This window comes from Mobula birostris, chromosome 29 (assembly GCF_030028105.1).
Source record: "Mobula birostris isolate sMobBir1 chromosome 29, sMobBir1.hap1, whole genome shotgun sequence".
NCBI classification, from domain to species: domain Eukaryota; kingdom Metazoa; phylum Chordata; class Chondrichthyes; order Myliobatiformes; family Myliobatidae; genus Mobula; species Mobula birostris.
In genome coordinates, this window is record NC_092398.1 from 27,132,109 (window position 1) to 27,149,891 (window position 17,783).

The following is a 17,783-nucleotide window of genomic DNA, read 5'->3' on the forward strand; positions in this document are numbered from 1 at the left end:
CAATGGCGTGCGCCTCATATGGCCTCTGCCAACCAAGTCCAGCTGCTGGCCTTCATGCGTGGTTTAGCTATTAATCCCGGCGGAACCATTTCTGCTGACAGGCGAAGCGGCAAAGATGGGTTACTGATGCCTTAAAAACAGTTACTTCCGTTAGATGGGACTCATAAGCTGTGGTTGCAAGCTCACTGAGAAGGAAAACTCTGATCCCAAATCTCCACTGCCTTGCAGCTATACCCACGCATGGGGAAGGCTTTGGGAGTAAACCCCGAGAGAAAAATCTGGAACTGGAGCCCCTAAGGCAGTTCTACGTTGAATTCACTGCTGGTATCAAAACTATCAGTCTCTGCCGTTCCTTCGGGTTCATCAGTTGTATGGAGAGGGGGAGCTTGCTACATGGGCAACAGCTTGCTCTCCATATCAGACTACGCAGGCTTGTGTATCTAGACTAGTACACAATATCCATGGGTGACCCTGACTGACGGAGGCCCTCACCTCACCTCACCATGGAGTAAGGAGCATTACAGAGGCATGAAAGAGGAGCTAGCCAAAGTTGATTGGAATAGAACACCAGCAGGGATGATGGCTGGAATTTCTGGGGATAATTTGGAAGGCACGGGATATACATCCCAAAGGTGAAGAAGCATGAGGCAACTGTGACTGACAAGGCAAGTCAAAAAGCATAAAAGCAAAGGAGAGGGAATACCATACAGCAAAAAAAGGTGGGGGTGGGGGTGGGGGGGTGGGAGTTAGACGATTGGGAAGCTTTTAAAAAACAAACAGAAGAAAACCAAGGTGCTGCACACAAGAGCCCACGGCATTACAGCAAAGATACTATCATGGATAGAAGACTGGCTGAACGGCAGGAGGCAAAGAGTAGGAATAAAGGGGGCCTCTTCTGGTTGGCTGTCGGTGACAAGTGGTGTTCTGGATGGGTCGTTGGTGACTGCTTCTTTTCACGTAATCTGTCAGATTTAATGGTTTTGTGGCCAAGTTTGCAGACAATACAAAGATACGTAGAGGGGCAAGTAGTGTTGAGGAATCAGGGGTTTTGTAGAATAGATAGATTAGGAAATTGGCAAAGAAGTGACAGATGGAATATAGTGTAGAGAAGTGAATGGTCATGCACTTTGGTAGAAGGAATAAAAACAGACTATTTTCTAAATGGGGAGAAAATTCAAAAATCCGAGGTGCAAAGGGGCCTGGGATTCATACAGGATTCTCAAAGGTTAATTTACAGGTTCAGTCGATGTTAAGGAAGGAAATATGTCAGCATTCATTTTGAGATATCTAGAATGCACGACCAAGAATGCAATGCTGAGGCTTTATAAGGCACTGGTCAGACTTGGAGAACTGAGCAGTTTTGGGCCCCTAATTTAAGAAACTGGCATTGGAGAGGATCCAGAGGTTGGCGAGAATGACAGGGTTACGTAAGAGGAGCATTTGATGGCTTTGTACTCGCTGGAGTTTAGAATGAGTGGGGATCTCATTGAAACCTGTAAAATACTGAAAGAACCAGATTCAGGTTTAATATCACCTGCATATGTCCTGAAAACATAAGAGTGAGTATTCCTAAAGTGGGGGAGTTAAGCATTAGAGGGCACAGCCTCGGACTAGTGGGACATTTATTTATAAGAGATGAGGAATTTCTTTAGCCAAAGGTGAATGAATCAGTGGATTCGATTGTCACAGGCAGTTGTGGAGACCAAGTCACTGAGTATATTTAAAGTGGAGCTTGATTGTTTCTTGATTAGTCTGGTAATCAAAGGTTATGGGGAGAAGGCAGAATAGAGTAGATAGCCTAACTCTGTTCCCATGTCTTATATCCCTGCATGTGTTTTTACCAGCTTGTTCAGCTGACTCCAGCTGACACCTCCCAGCTAATAGGATTCACCTGCCACTCATTCCAGACTCGTCACCTGCAGCCTATTTAAACCCCATTTCTCATCCATATTCCTTGTCTGCTCACCGAACCAGCCAGCCTCAATGAGTAGCCCCACCTTCCCTGCCAGTTTCTGTCCTCTCTCGTTCTGCGGCTCGTTATTTTGTGGTCTATTACTAAAGTTATTATTCACCATTGATCAGCTCCATTGCTCTGCTTTTGGGTCAAGCCTCCTCTACATTTCCTGGCACCTCAAACACCACCACCATATCTGCCCCTACCCACCACCCCTCTCAGTGCATTCCAGGCACCTGCCATGCTGTGTAAATGAACTTAGTCCCTTCTCACTTTAAATGCACACCCTCTTGTATTTGACAATTCCAGAGCAACACACATGAAATGGAAAAAATTAGCAGGTTGGTCAGCATATACAGAGAATAAGAGTCAGGGTCTCTACTCTGAGGGGAAGAAGTCTTCTCACAGTCTGGAGGACAGAGACCCGTCTGTGTGTGTGTGTGTGGGAAAGGGGTTTGTTCTGCTGTTGTTGTTTGCTGTATATTGATAGCCTGTTATTCTGCTGAGTACTGTGGTCATGCTGTTGGTACCGGGATGTGTGCCCCCAGCACCTCTTTGGGTTGTATTGGCTGTTAACACAAACAATTCTTTTCATTGTGTGCTTCAATGGGAACGTGATTAATAAAAAAAATCTCACCTTTGCTCTCATAACTTTAAAAGCCTCCATCAGAAAGCCTAGATGGAGTGAACATGGAGAGTATGTTTCTAATAGTGGGAAAGTCCGGGACCAGAGGGTACACCCTCTGAATAAAAGATCATAGAGCGGATGTGGAGAGGGCATTTCTTGTAGTGGCAGAGTCTAGGATCAGAAGGCAGACTCAGAATACAAGGTCATAAATAGAAGGGGTTCCCAAACTTCTACATGCATGGACCCTCTACCATTAACCGAGGGGTTTGTACACCCCGGCCTAGATAGACTGGACATGGAGAGGATGTGGGAGAGCCTAGGACCTGGGGTCACAGCCTCAGAATACAAGGACATTCCAGAGGGCGGTGAATCTGTGGAGGCAGTCATTGGGGATACTTAAAGCACAGGTTGATGGGTTCTTGATCAGTCAGGCATCAAAGATTTCTGGAAGAATACAGGAGAATGGGGTGGAGAGGGATAATAAATCAGCCATGATGGAACACCCCAATTCTGCTTCCATATCTTATGGTCGTATCAGGCCTCCTCTCTGCCTTTACTGCACCTTCTCTGTAACACTTCATGATGCATTTGCAACGCACTCTGTAATGATCTGATCTGAGTGAATGGTATGCAAGACAAGCTTTTCACCAGACCTTGATACATGTGACGTAATAAACCAGTTTACCGCATTTCATGTTCTTTAGACCCTTGTAACCTCAACCAGCCAGCTTCTCACTTCGACTCCCACTCCTTCAGCACATCACCAGCCCTGCTGCTGTATACCGGCTCTTTCCAGTCTGGTTGAAGGGTCTCAGCACAAAAACCTGGCTCCACAGATCCTGATTGACCCTCTGAGTTCTTCCATCACCGTGTGTCATACCATGTTACCAGCAACCACAGTCCCTTGTGCTTCCTGAACACCCCCCCCCCCACTCATCCCAACCTGCTGGGATCCACGTCCTCGTAGCATCGACCAGACCTACCAACTCACTCGCCTTTCTCGTTCGAGGAACATACTTGAAGACGAAGGTAACGAGGAGTGGGGGCTTAGTCACAGGACAGAGAAACGCCTTCAGGGTCTGCCCCCACCCCCCTCATCAGACGCATGGAAATGATGGGTGGAGGAAAAGGAAAGGGGGCAGGATGAAGGCCAGGGGGGAGTGGCAGTGAGGATGGAGAAGAGGAGGAAGGGGTTAAGGGGGTGGCAGATAGGGGTGAGGCGGAGGAGACAGTCGTGGTTTGTTTAATAACGATTCCATCCTCGTCTCCCTCCCCCCAAGAACCACCCACGATCACTGGATTCTATTTCAAATATTGTGTTTTTTTTATATTTAAAAAGAAAGTAAATGTCGACACGTAACTACGGGATACCAACATTATCAGGGGCGCTACAGTTACTGGTGGGGTGCTGCTTCTGAAACCATCATTGAGGCTGGGAAGGAGAAGAGGGAGGGAGGCACCAGGGCACTGAATCTTCCAAAAGAAATGTTTGCCAAATCAGTACGAAACAGCTGTCCCCAAAACCCGCCCACAGACCCCCATCCACACCCTCCCCATCACCTTGGTTGGAACAGTCCCAGTGTGAGAAAGAGAGGAAGAAAGATAGAGAGATACACAGAGAGAGATAGACAGAGAGGAGAGATAGACAGAGAGGAGAGAATGAGAACGCGTAGGAAGGCTTGGAGGTGACCAGAGTCCAGTGAACGAGGCGGCTGAATCCTTGAAGGAGGCTAGGACAAACAGACAGGGAGATGCTGTTGAGTGTTTCCCAGTTGGTGGGGGTGGGGTGGAGAGGATAGGATCGCTGAGCTTTCGGCATGGTTTTGGGAGGGAGGGAAGAATTGCAGAGAGAGACAGGGACGCAGAGAGGGGAATGGAAAGAGTGAGGGTGAGAGAGAGAGGGATGGAAAGAGCAAGAGAGAGAGACAGAGACAAAAAACAGACCAATAAACGAGTGGACAGAGTGAAGTGCTCTATGTACAGTCTCAGCACCCTCTGTTTCTCTCCAGACAAGCTCGGTCAGGAGTCCAGTCACCTCATTCCCATGTCAGGCTGCCTGATGAGGCATGTGCCCGGCCAACAACCCGCAGGCGGTGGGGAGCGGGGACAGCAGGAAGACCTGCAGAGGGTCCTCTTGCCTGTGAGCAAATCCTTGCGTCACACCCCGCCATAGGAGGACACGCGCAGCAAAATCTTCGTCCCGGGAACCATCTGTGCAGCAGAGGATCTTGTCTCTCGGTCTGCACCCCCCTCCGACAGCACCTCACTGGTAGGTTGGGTGGGGATCCAGATTCCTTCCTCTCCTTTAAAAACAGCAAACATCGAGACATCGGTTGGGTCTTGTCCTCTCCTGAAGTCCCACTCGTCGAGTGCAGTCATAATCTGCATTAAATAAGGAGCCGCGGGTCCGAGCAATTCCAGCTGGGAGCCGGGGTGTGCGTGTATGGGGGGGGTGGGGTGTTGTGGGGTCCACGCAATGGCCGGGTGTTAACAGAGATGGGTCCAGGTCCCTCCATTACCGCATCCATTGTCGTCTTGTGTGTGTGTGGGGAGAGGGGGCAGGCAGGAGGGAGGGTCCAGGGGGTGGGGCAATGTCAGGGAGATTACAAAAATCACTGGCCGTCCACCTTCGTTTTCTTTGGGACATTGCTGGATTTCCTGCGGAGAAGAGGAGAGATAGTTAGCGAGTACTAACAAGGGGCTCAGAGTGAGAGATGTCACTGTCCTGCGTTGCTTGGCAAAAACAGCTGGCAGTGCCATGGATTAGCTCAGTGGACTGGCATGTTATGGGAGCTTCACTCTGTGTCTGATAGGACAGTATGGAGGGAGCTTCGTTCTGTGTCTGACCCCGGGGGTGTGTGATGGGACAGTGTGGAGGGAGCTTCGTTCTGTGTCTGACCCCGGGAGAGTGTGATGGGACAGTATGGAGGGAGCTTCATTCTGTGTCTAACCCCGGGAGTGTGTGATGGGACGGTGCAGAGGGAGCTTCACTCTGTGTCTGACCTTGGGAGTGTGTGATGGGACAGTGTGGAGGGAGCTCCATTCTGTGTCTAACCCTGGGAGTGTGTGATGGGACAGTGTGGAGGGAGCTTCACTCTGTGTCTGACCCTGGGAGTGTGTGATGGGACAGTATGGAGGGAGCTCCGTTCTGTGTCTGGCCCCGGGAGTGTGTGATGGGACAGTATGGAGGGAGCTTCATTCTGTGTCTGACTCTGGGAGTGTGTGATGGGACGGTGTGCAGGGAGTTTCACTCTGTGTCCAACTTGTGTTCCCTTGCCTTGAGAGTGTGAAGTTGGAGTATTTCCTACTGCTAAATTTCATTTTAGTGGGAAGATTTGGAAAGTACAAACCGGTCCAAGTAACCTGTACTCAGGCAGGTCTGTAACAACCAGTTTCTCCCCCCCCCCCCACCACACAGATGTTACCTTGGGGTCAAATGTTGTCCAGGACAGAAATATGGAGGGCAGGCCATAAAACCATAAGATACTGGAGCAGAATTAGGCAATACAGCCCATCAAGTTTGTTACACCACCCCATCATGGATGATTTAATAAATCATTATCCCTCTCACACCGATTCTTGTGCCTTCTTACCATAACCTTTGACATTCTTACTAATCAAGAACCTGTCAATGTTTGGTTTAAATATACCCAGTGACTTAGCCTCCACAGCCATCTGTAGCAATGAATCCCACAGATTCACCAGCCTCCTCATCTCCATTCTAAATGGACATCCTTCTATTCTGAGGCTGTGCTTTCTGGTCCCAGGTTCCCCTACTATAGGAAACATCCTCTCCATGCCCACTCTAAGCCTTTCAATATTTGACAGGTTTCATTAAGATTCTCATGCACCTCTGCTGCACCCTCCCCAATGCCCACACATCTTTCTTTAGATAAGGAGTCCAAAACTGCTCACAATAAAGCAGTTATAAAGCCTATAAAGTGATTTGGCCCATAGTATCTGTTCCTTATTCTCCACAGATATTGACTCGTCCTCAATCTCACTAACCACCCATCTACTTCAGTTCACTTAGATTTCTCAAATCCACCTGGCTTGAAGATACTCGATGAATGGAGGGAGAGAGGGCAGGAGTGAAGACAATGTTCCAGACGTGGCCTCACAAGGGCTCCATACACTCAGTGGCCACTTTATCAGGAACACCTGCTCATTAATACTAATATCTAATCAGCCAATCACGTGGCAGCAACGCAATGCTTTAAAGCACACAGACATGGTCAAGAGGTTCAGACCAAACATCAGAATGGGGAAGAAGTATGATCTAAGTGATTATGACTGTGGAATCATTGTTGGTGCTAGACAGGATGGTTTGAGTATCTAAGAAATTGTCAGTCTCCTGAGATTTTCATGCATAACAATCTCTAGTTTACAGAGAATGGTGCGACAAACAAAAAAAAACAACCAGTGAGCGGGAGTTCTGTAGGTGAAAATGCCTTGTTAATGAGAGATGTCAGAGGAGAATGGCCAGACCGGTTCAAGCTGACAGCAACTTGAATAACCACACATTAAAACAGTGGTGTGTAGAAGAGCATTTGAACACACAGCTCTTCGAACCTTGAATGGGCTACATCAACAGAATACCGTGACATTCATTGGTCACTTTATTAGGTGTACCATTTTGAGCTGTATAATAAATCCACTATCATATGGTTTAATGACCTGTCAGGCACCTCAGCAAAGGTTTCCCGGAAGTCTCAAGACATGACAATTACTGGCTGACCCTTTGCCTACTCTGCCAGAGACCGGTCAACACGATGGCCCTTATGGTACGTTACCAAAGACTTGAGCAAATTTCTACAGCTGTACCATGGAGAACGTTCTAACTGGGTGCATCACTGTCTGGTATGGAGGGGCCATTGCACAGGGTTGGCGAAAGCTATAGCATTGGAGACTCAGCCAGCTCTATCATGGGCACTATCCTCCCCACCTTTGAGAACATCTTCAGAAGGCAGTGCCTGAAGAAGCTGGCATCCACCACCCTGGACCTCTTTACCTTAATGCCATTCGGGAGGAGGTACGTGAACCCAAGTACACACATTCAGCATTTTAGGAACAGCCTCTTCCCCTCCGCTATCAACTTTTTGAACTGTCCATGAAGAGAACCCACTACCACACACACACACACCCACCACGTATATCCAGTACTGTGCAAAAGTTTTAGGCACATGTAAAAAAATAATTCTGTGAATACTACGATGTATTAAAAGTTTCTAAATATCAAAAAACATGACTATAAAAAGGAAGGCTGTCTGGGATTACCTGGAGAGACAGAAGCAAGCAAGACAGCCAAAGTATACAGAACAACTGTGGAAAATTCTCCAAGATGCTTCAAACAACCTACTGGCCAATCTTCTTATAAAACTGCACAACAGTTTTCTAAGAAAACTGATGGAGTTTTAATGGGAAAGGGTAGTCATACCAAATATTGATTTGATTTAGATTTTTTACTGATTAATGCTCTTTCTAGTAATTTTTTTAATATTTAGAAACTTTCCATTTTATTATTTTTGAAAGCACCTTTACTTTACAGAGTTATTTAATTAGAGAGACAGTGCAGAATGGACCCCTCCAGCCCAATGGGCCACGCCGCTCAGCACCCACCCAATGTAACCCCAGCCTAAACACACAGCAATTCACAATGACAATTAACCTACTAACCAGAACATCTTTGGGCAGTGGAAGGAAATCAGAGCACCCAGAGGAAACCCACACGGTCATGGGAAGAGTGTACAAACTTCATACAGCGGGTGCCAGAATTGAACTCCGACGCTCCGAGCTGGAATGGCATCACACTGTTCGCTATGCTACTGTGGTGCACATACGCACCCAATCCAATCATGACCCAATCTCTGCTGCTACTTAATAAAAGAGACCAGCCTTTTCTTCATGAGAGAGCACTTGAGACAAAGCCCCAGCTGTGGTGCAGCAATCCTACCTCACTGCTCCCTCGGTACAGCACGACCTGGCCCCAGCCTTTGTCGAAACCCCGATCTTTTGACTCTGATGTGAGATGTGGAGGCAGAGATCTTGGCCAAAGGTGACCAGTCCCGCACCGTTACACATGCCACGAATACAGAGCTGGTGGGGGTTGGTGGGAGATGTGAGATGGACCCATGCTGGGAGGGCCAACGTACAGTAGTCCTCAATGACTGCCCACCCAAAGATCTGACCTGTCCTAGGAGGAGGGGAGACAAAAGGAGAAGTGGCAGAAGGGTGATGCTGCTTACATTTCTGGTGAGGTGACTGGCCGTTTCACTGATGGCTTCACTGCTGTTCCGTCTTTGTTGATTTCTGGAAGAGTAGAAAGAAGAAAGGATTTAATGAACACTTCAGATTCGAGTGATGGGGAAGGGAGATGAGAGAGGGGGGGTGGCGGCAGAGAGCAAAGGGGTGGAAAGAAGGAAAAAGGTGGGGGGGGGGAAGAGACTGAGGTAGAGATAGATTGATACGGAGATGAAGGAGGGGAAGCTCAGGACAGAGGAACAAGATGGAGAGAGATGTCCATGGGAGGACAGTCACCTTGGAGCCACCTGACTTGCGTGGCGGGTCCGTAGCCTTTCTCATTCCTGGCTGCTATCCTGAAGATGATGGCCGGCTTTGTGGTGTAGTCGATGTGGGCATTGGAGAGGTTGGCGGTCTGCACCAGGCACGAGGGGTTGGGGCCACAGTAAACCCTCATGAAGGCTAGCTGGGCAGGGCTGCTGGCCTTCAACTCCAGGGTCTGGCTGCTCTGGATGGCCAAGTAAACGGAGTACTCTATGATCTTGCCTGACGTCATGGAAGGAGGCTCCCAAGTCAAGTGCGCACCATCCGGGCTCTGCACAGGAAGGGGGAGATTGGGTTACAGAGTCCCACAAGCACAGGATCCTATCCTGGGACCCTTCTGAGGATACACCCTCTCCCACCCCGCCCATTCAAACATTACCACCTTCCCTTTCTGTCTCATAGAACACAGAACACTACAGCCTGGGAATGAGAGAGGAATAATAAATCAGCCACGATGGAATGGCAGAGCAGACTCACTGGCCCAATTCTGCCTTTACGTCTTGTGCTTTGAGAAGTATTTGATAGCTCTGGGCCTGTACTCGCTAAGTTTAGAAGAATGAAGAGGGTGTGAGGGAGACCTCATTGAAACCTATTTAATATTGAAAGGCCTACATACTGTTTCCTTTTGTGGGGGGTAATCTAGGACCGGAGGGCACAGCCTCAGAACAGAAGGTTTAGAACAGAGCTGAGGAGGCATTTCTTTAGCCAGAGGGTGGTGAATCTGTGGAATTCATCGCCACAGACAGCCGAGGAGGGATATATTTTAAGTGGAAGCTGATAAGTGAGAACATCAAAGGTTAGGGGGAGAAGGCAGGAGAGTGAGGGGGATAATAAATCAGTCTTGATGGAATGGTGGAACAGGCTTGATAGGCCAAACAGCTCAATTCTCCTCCTGTTTTATGGATTGCTTCATGTAGATACAGGGCCATGGAGGGAAATGTGGTTCTCTTGTATGTGTTTTAGTGGATTCTATTCTGTTCCGCCTGAAAAAGGCGAATCTCAAGGTTGTATATGATGTATGTACTTAGATAATAAATTTGAACTTTAAACTGTGCAGGGTAGTAGTAAGTGTGATCACTTGAGTCTAATGGGTTGTCTATCGTTGGGTCCTCAGCTGGCTGTACAGGACTACCTGGTGTAGAGTGGGCAAGTGGTTGGTGGTTGGGTCTTCTTTCACAGCTGCCCTGTGTGGGGCACAGTGGACGTTGCTCATACGTAGCACAGCTCCCTCTTGAACAGATTTCCTCCAGGTGAATGCAAGGTTGAATTTCTTCGGGCTGATACTGATGCTGTTTTTCAAGCATTTCCTTTGCTGACTGTCCTTCAACTGGGCGTAAAGGATCTGTGTGGGGAGATGTGACTTAGGCAGCCGAAGGACATGAACATCCATTAGAGTCGAGGTTGCTTTATCGAGGTGGAGATGTTGTTCACGTTGGCCTCCTCCAGTACTCTGGTGTTAGTGTGTCTAATTCCACATGATTCTCAACATTTTCAAGGCTTTCTGGATGCCTACTGTAAGTGGTCCATGATGTTAGGGCGTAGTCTGGAGTTAGGGTATATAACAACTGTTAAGTTCAACAGCAGCCATGTGTCAGATTTGAATGTGGAATTTAAAATGCAGCCCTGAACAACAGTTTTCCTAGAGTTGCGGACTGGACCTGATATCAAACCAGACAATGGTAATTAACATTTATTTTGGGTGTCTGGAGTGTGGGTGCAAAGAAGGTGTTAAAATTAGACGTAATTCGAAGGAAGCATTGTAGGTACATTGTAACTACAGAATTGTCCAGCTGTCGCCTTTGATCTTTAACATATAAAAATGACATGTAATATTGGGCCAAAAGGCTTTTTCCTTTGAAAGTGTCTCATTTTGTTGAATAAAACACTTTTCTATCCACTAGCTTCAGAATTTCTCTGGTGACTTTGTTCACAAAAGAGCACATGATTCAGCTCCATACAGTAACATAGGAAGGATGACTGCTCTATAGACGAAAAGCTTTGTTTGGTCTTGGAAGATATTTTTCCCTTAATCTTGCACTGGCTTCACCAGTACTATTTGGGCAGTGGCTGATTTCTGAGTTGAAATCTGCTTCTGAGGAGAGAATGCCATGTGGTCTACATTTTCAAGGGTGATATTGTTGATTTTCATGGAGGGCTGGATAAATGGCTGATATAGGATCTGTTTTTTTTAAATATTCAAAACAAGACCCTGGGTCCTATATACCTTGGCAAAGGCATTCAGGATACATCGGAGGTCTTCTTCAGAGTGTGCTGTGATGCCATTGTCATTTGCATACTGAAACTCCATGACAGTGGTGGTGCTGACTTTGTTCTTGGCCTTGAACCAGTTGAGGTTGAAAGGCCTGCTGTCCATTGCATACATGATTGGGATGCCCTGTTGCAGGTCTTGGCCAACAAGGTGAAGGATGGCAGGAAAAGAGATGGCAAATAGGATGGGCGTAATGGCCCTTCAACCATCTACACTAGGGGTTCCTAACCTATTTTAAGCCATACATCCCCAACATTAACTGAAGGGTCTGTGGACCCCAGTTTGGGAACCCCTGATCTACACTAATGCCACTTTGTATTGTTGCACTGATCCCACACATTGTTAGGATGTTACAAGAGAGTGTAGAATCGGGGGGGGGGCAGGGGGAGAGAGAGGGGCAGAGAAATGGGACTCAAAGGGACACACATGCAACCACTAAGGAGCCTATTAAATCTCTCCCTCTCACCCCAAACTTGTGCCCTGCAGTGTGGCATGTCATTAGTTGGGGGATTGAGTTCAAGAGCCACAAGGTAATATACAAAGCCCTGGTTACACCACACTTTGTGCTATGCTCAGTTCTGCTAGTCTCATTACAGGAAAGATGTGGAAGCTTTACAAAGGGTACAGAGGAGACTTATCAGGATGCTGTCTTGATTCCAGAGCATATCCTATGAGGAGAGGTTGAGCAGACTAGGGCTTTTCGCTCTTTGAAGTGAAGGAGGACGAGAGGTCCTTTTTAAACACAGAGAGTGGTGAGAGTGTGGAATGCGCTCCCAGTATTAGTGATAGAGGCAGATACATTAGGGTGATTTTAGGCACATGGAAGTGGAGGACAATGTAAGGGGGGTTAGATTGATCTTGGAGTAGGTTCAAGAGTTGGCACAATATTGTGGGTCGAAAGGCCTGTTCTGTTCCAGGCACTGGTTCTTGATTCTCCAACCCTGGGGATAAAGACTCTGCGCTTTCACCCAATTTATGACACTTGCTCCCTGAGAACCCCCCCAGCCCCCCGACTCCTCCACACTCTTCCTTTTCATCTTCACCTTGCTGATCTTTATGGCACACGGTGCCCCAGGGAACCCCGGCAGGCAGGTCTTGAACGCGGAGATCTCACTGAACGGCCCCCGGCCACAGGCGTTGATGCCCGCCACCCGGAACTTGTAGGCGGTGCCCGGTTGGAGTTCCTGGCGCTTCAGCTGGCTGTAGTCCGGCACCACGTACGGGTCATCCTGCAGACCGGGAGGGAGAGAAGCAGGGGAAGGGACGGGATAGGGCAAGGAAAAGATACCAGCAAGTCGGCTCAGCAGAAAGTGGCACTGGAGCATTTGACTACCTGCACTTCCCCATTTTTCTGCATTTTGTACTGTCTTGATGTACTTATGTATGGAACCATCTTTCTGGATGGCATGCAATAAGATGGTGGCCTAAGGTAGAAGGAGTCAATTTTAGAGAACCTAGCACATTTATTTTTCAACATAGTCCCCTCCTATTTACACACTTAGTCCAGCAGTCGTGGAGCATACGGATCTTGGACGTCCAGAAAGTGCCCACAGCAGGGGTGATTAATAAGTTCATGGCCTAGGGTAGAAGGAGACGAGTTGTACAGCTCTCGTTACATGCACATGTAGTTCAACTCTGAGTGATTATGCAGAAAGTTTGAAGTTAATAATTCATCTCTTTCTACCGCAGGCCACGAGCTTATCAATCACCCCTGATGAGTTAACTTCAAACTTTCTGCATAATCACTCAGAGTTGAATTGCACATGCATGTAACGAGAGCTGTATAACTCATCTCCCTCTACCTTAGGCCACAAACTTATCAATCACCGCTCGCATCTCAGGTACATAGACTCAAGAGCACAACAAGATAGAAACAGGCCCTTCAACCCATCTAACCCATACCAAACTGTTATTCTGCCTAGTCCCATCAACTAAAGCTCTCCATACCCCACCCATACATGTACTCAACCAAACTTCTCTTCAGTGTTCAAATTGAACCCTCATCTATCACTTCTGCCAGTGACTCGTTCCACACTCTCAGCATCCTCTGCGTGAAGAAGTTGCCCCCTCATCTTTTGACTTTAACCTACGGCCTCTCGTTCTAGCTTTACCCAACCTCAGTGGGTAAGGCACTGCAGACTATCTGTACCCCTCCATCATTTTGTATACCTCTATCAAATCTCCCCTCATTCTGCTACACTCCAGGGAATAAGTCTTAACCTATTCAACCTTTCCAAATAACTTAGGTCCTTGCAACACCCTTATAAATTTTCTCTGCACTTTCCCTCTTCCCCCACACCCACTCCTCTTCCACCTCTCCCCCCCACACCCAGTCCTCACCCCCTCTTCCCCCCTACACCCCATCCCTCCACCACACCCAGTCCTTGACCCCTCCCCTCCATACCCTGTCCTACCCCTCTTCCCCTCTCCACTCAACTCATGCCCCTCCCAGCCCAGCGACACTCACGTCTCTGGGAGAGGTGCTGTCAGACGGGAAGTGGTAGTGCGTGACCACCATACTCGTCCCCTTGATCACCCCCACGTCCATCCACTGGTTCTGGTCCTTCTTCACTGGGGGCTTCGGGGCGATGGGGGCCGCGTCTGCTTTCTGTAAAATGGGGGAAGATGCAACAGGATTAAACGAGTATGTCAGGCAGCCTCCTCCACAGGCTTACTCTTGACCCAGCACCCACTCCCCATGGCCATTCCCAGGGAGTGGTGAGAAAACGGGAACCACAGCTTCCGACATTCCCAGCGAGATCAATCAGCACCGGTTTTCCCACTGCACCCTCGGGAAGGAGGGTTCCCTGAGTTACTGTAGTGTTAGGGGAATACACCCCTGCATCCTGGATCATATATACCCAACACTCCTGGTATCCCAGAAACAGATTCCATTCCCACAACCCCCCCTCTTTCCATTGTCTTAAAGACAACAATCTTCAAACAGGGCTTCCGGGATGGGTAATATTCACCCCTCCCACTAGAGTTCTGGGTTGGACACTGATTTCCCCTCCCCCTGCCCAAACCCCACTCCCTCAGAGGTCTTGGGCAATGCTACCCATCCCCCCCCACAGGGATCCTGGGAAAAGATACTCCCACCACCCTCGAAGGTCCCGAGAAACACCACCCACCTTCTGTGGATTCCTGGGCAATGCCAGGCTGCCCCCTCCCACGGGGTTCCTGGGAAATGATAACCCCCCAACTGGGGGAGGGGGATCTTGGGTAATGCTACCGTCCTACCCTCATGGGACCCTGGGCACATTGTCGTACCCCTCCCACAGGATTCCTGTGCTTCCAACCCCCAAACCTCTCGCAGGTGTCTCAGAAACAGCAGCTGGCCCTCCCCCACAGGGATGGACCGCAGACAGCTTACCGCTCCAGTGCCCTCGATGCCATTAGCCACCTCGGTCAGGGCCGCTGCCGCCTGTAGTTTGGCTGGACTGGGCACTGCCGCCGGCTGCGGCGAGGAGAGAGAGCTGGATGGCACCAGGCCTGTGGACAGGAGGGGAGCATCTCAGAGCAGGAGCCTGTGAGGAAAGCATGCAGAGCCCTTCCCACTACCCCATCCACTGTCAGACAGGGCCCCCACGCCCCTACCGCTCTCTGATTCTTAGAGCATGGCCCTTCGGCCCACGGTGTTACCCTGACCTATTCTAGGATCAACCTAACCCTTCCCTCCCATAAAGCCCCCCATTTTTCTATCATCCATGTGCCTTTCTAAGAGCCTCTTATATGCCCCTAAGGTATCTGCCTCTACCACCACCCCTGGCAGCACATTCCACACACCCACCAACCTGTGTGGAAAAAAAAACACCTGACACCCCCCCCCCCCATACTTTCCTCCAATCTCTTTAAATGGAAGTCCTCAAGTATTGGCCATTTTCACCCTGGTGAAAAGGTCTCTGGCTGTCCACTTGATCAGTGACTCTTATCATCTTGTACACCTCTATCAAGTCACCTCTCATCCTCCTTTGGTCCAAAGAGAAAAGCCCTAGCTTGCTCAACCTATCATGATTCAAAAGGCAACAATCATACCAGTGCCTAAGAAGAATAATGTGAGCTGCCTTAATGACTATCGCCCGGTAGCACTCACATTGATAGTGATGAAATGCTTTGAGAGGTTGGTTATGACTAGACTGAACTCCTGCCTCAGCAAGAACCTGGACCCATTGCAATTTGCCCATCGCCACAGTAGGTCAATGGCAGATGCAATCTCATGGCTCTCCACACGGCTTCAGACCACCTGGACAACACAAACACCTGTGTCAGGATGCTGTTCATCAGCTAAAGCTCAGCATTTAATACCACCATTCCCACAATCCTGATTGAGAAGTTGCAGAACCTGGGCCTCTGTACCTCCCTCTGCAATTGGATCCTCGATTTCCTAACTGGAAGACCACAGTCTGTGCAGATTGGTGATAACATATCCTCCTCGCTGATGATCAACACTGGCACACCTCAGGGCTGTGTGCTTAGCCCACTGCTCCACTCTCTGTATACACACGACTATGTGGCTAGGCATAGCTCAAATACCATATATAAATTTGCTGACGATACAACCATTGTTAGTAGAATATCAGGTGGTGACGAGAGGGAGTACAGGAGTGAGATATGCCAACTAGTGCAACAAAAACCTGGCACTCAACGTCCGTAAGACGAAAGAGCTGATAGTGGACTTCAGGAAGGGTGAGACGAAGGGGCACATACCAATCCTCATAGAGGGATCAGAAGTGGAGAGAGTCAGCAGCTTCAAGTTCCTGGATGTCAAGATCCCTGAGGATCTAACCTGGTCCCAACATATTGATATGTTATAAAGAAGACAAGACTGTGGCTATACTTTATTAGGAGTTTGAAGAGATTTGGCATGTCAACAAATACACTCAAAAACTTCTAAAGTTGTACTGTGGAAAGCATTCTCACTGTCTGGTATAGAGGGGCTACTGCACAGGACTGAAAGAAGCTGCAGAAGGTTGTAAATCTAGTCAGCTCCATCTTGGGCACTAGACTACAAAGTACCCAGTACACCTTCAAAGAGCAGTGTCTCAGAAAGGCAGCGTCCATTATTAAGGACCTCCAGCACCCAGGGCATGCCCTTTTCTCACTGTTACCATCAGGTAGAAGATACTGAAGCCTGAAGGCACACACTCAGCAATTCAGGAACAGCTTCTTCCCCTCTGCCATCCGATTTCTAAAAGGACATTGAAGCTTTGGACACTACTTCACTTTTTTTAATACACAGTATTTCTGTTTTTGTACATTCTTTTAATCTATTCAATATACTTAATTGTTTTACTTGTTTACTTATTATTATTATTTTTCCCCTCACTGCTAGATTATGTATTGCATTGAACTGCTGCTGCTAAGTTAATAAATTTCACGTCACATGCAAGTTTCTGATTCATAAGATATGCTTTCTAATCCGGGCAGTACCTGGTAAATCTTCTCTGCATTCTCTCTAAAGCTTCCACATCCTTCCAATAACAAGACAACCAGAACTGAATTCAACAAACCAAGTGTGGTCTAACTAGAGTTTTACAGAGCAGCAACATTATCTCATGGCTCTTGAGCTCAATCCCCCTGACTACTGAAGGCCAGCACACCGTACACCTTCTTATCCACTTTGTTAATATGCGCGGCAACTTGACACAAGCAATCTATGGACATGGGTCCCAAGATCCCTCTGTTCCTCCACACTGTTAAGAATCCTGCATTTAACCCTGTATCGTGTCTTCAAATTCGACCTTCCACAGTGAATCACTTCACATATATCTGGGTCGAACTCCATCTGCCACTTCTCAGCCCAACTCTACATCCTGATGATTTCTTGTTACCCTGCGATTTAGACACTCCACAGCAAAGGAAGAAAGACAGGCTTTCTGGTGGGGCACCTGCAGAACATAGTGCTCCCCTGCTCCTTGGTGTGAGGGCTGGCTGGTTTAGCAGATAGACACAGGGAAATTTAGGGGCGGACACACAAGGTCTGTGACCAGCATCGTTCCGCAGGGATTGGTGCTGGTCTCTCTGATATTTGTGATATCGAAAACGTACGAGGGTGGGTTAGTAAGTCTGTGGACAATAGAAAGATTGGCAGAGTCGTGAAATATGAATAGGGTTGTCAAGGGATACAGCAAAGGCTGTACTTTGAGAGGTCAAATAGAAGGACTCTTTAAGGTACTGATAGACAGAAGGACCTTGGGTGCCAAGTACACAGCTCCCTGAAAATGGCTATGGCAGCAGACAGACTAGGAAAGAAAGCCTTCATAGGTCAGGGTGTTGAGTAAAGAGATTAAAAATTAGTTTTATTTGTCACACATACATTGAAACACAATGAAATGGAATGTTGCATCAAATCAAATGAACAAAAGTGC

At 48.1% G+C, this 17,783-nt stretch overlaps 1 protein-coding gene across 1 annotated transcript in view; it reads right to left on the minus strand.

The window, feature by feature from the left end:
• Positions 1–3,882: 3,882 nt before the first annotated feature.
• LOC140190286 (host cell factor 1-like) overlaps positions 3,883–17,783 on the minus strand; it is a 104,142-nt gene continuing 90,241 nt past the window's right edge. The window contains 6 exon segments of the mRNA XM_072246886.1: positions 3,883–5,240; positions 8,828–8,891; positions 9,120–9,417; positions 12,459–12,644; positions 13,883–14,023; positions 14,789–14,907. Coding sequence (XP_072102987.1) covers positions 5,195–5,240; positions 8,828–8,891; positions 9,120–9,417; positions 12,459–12,644; positions 13,883–14,023; positions 14,789–14,907 — 854 coding nt within the window. The 3' untranslated portion in view covers positions 3,883–5,194.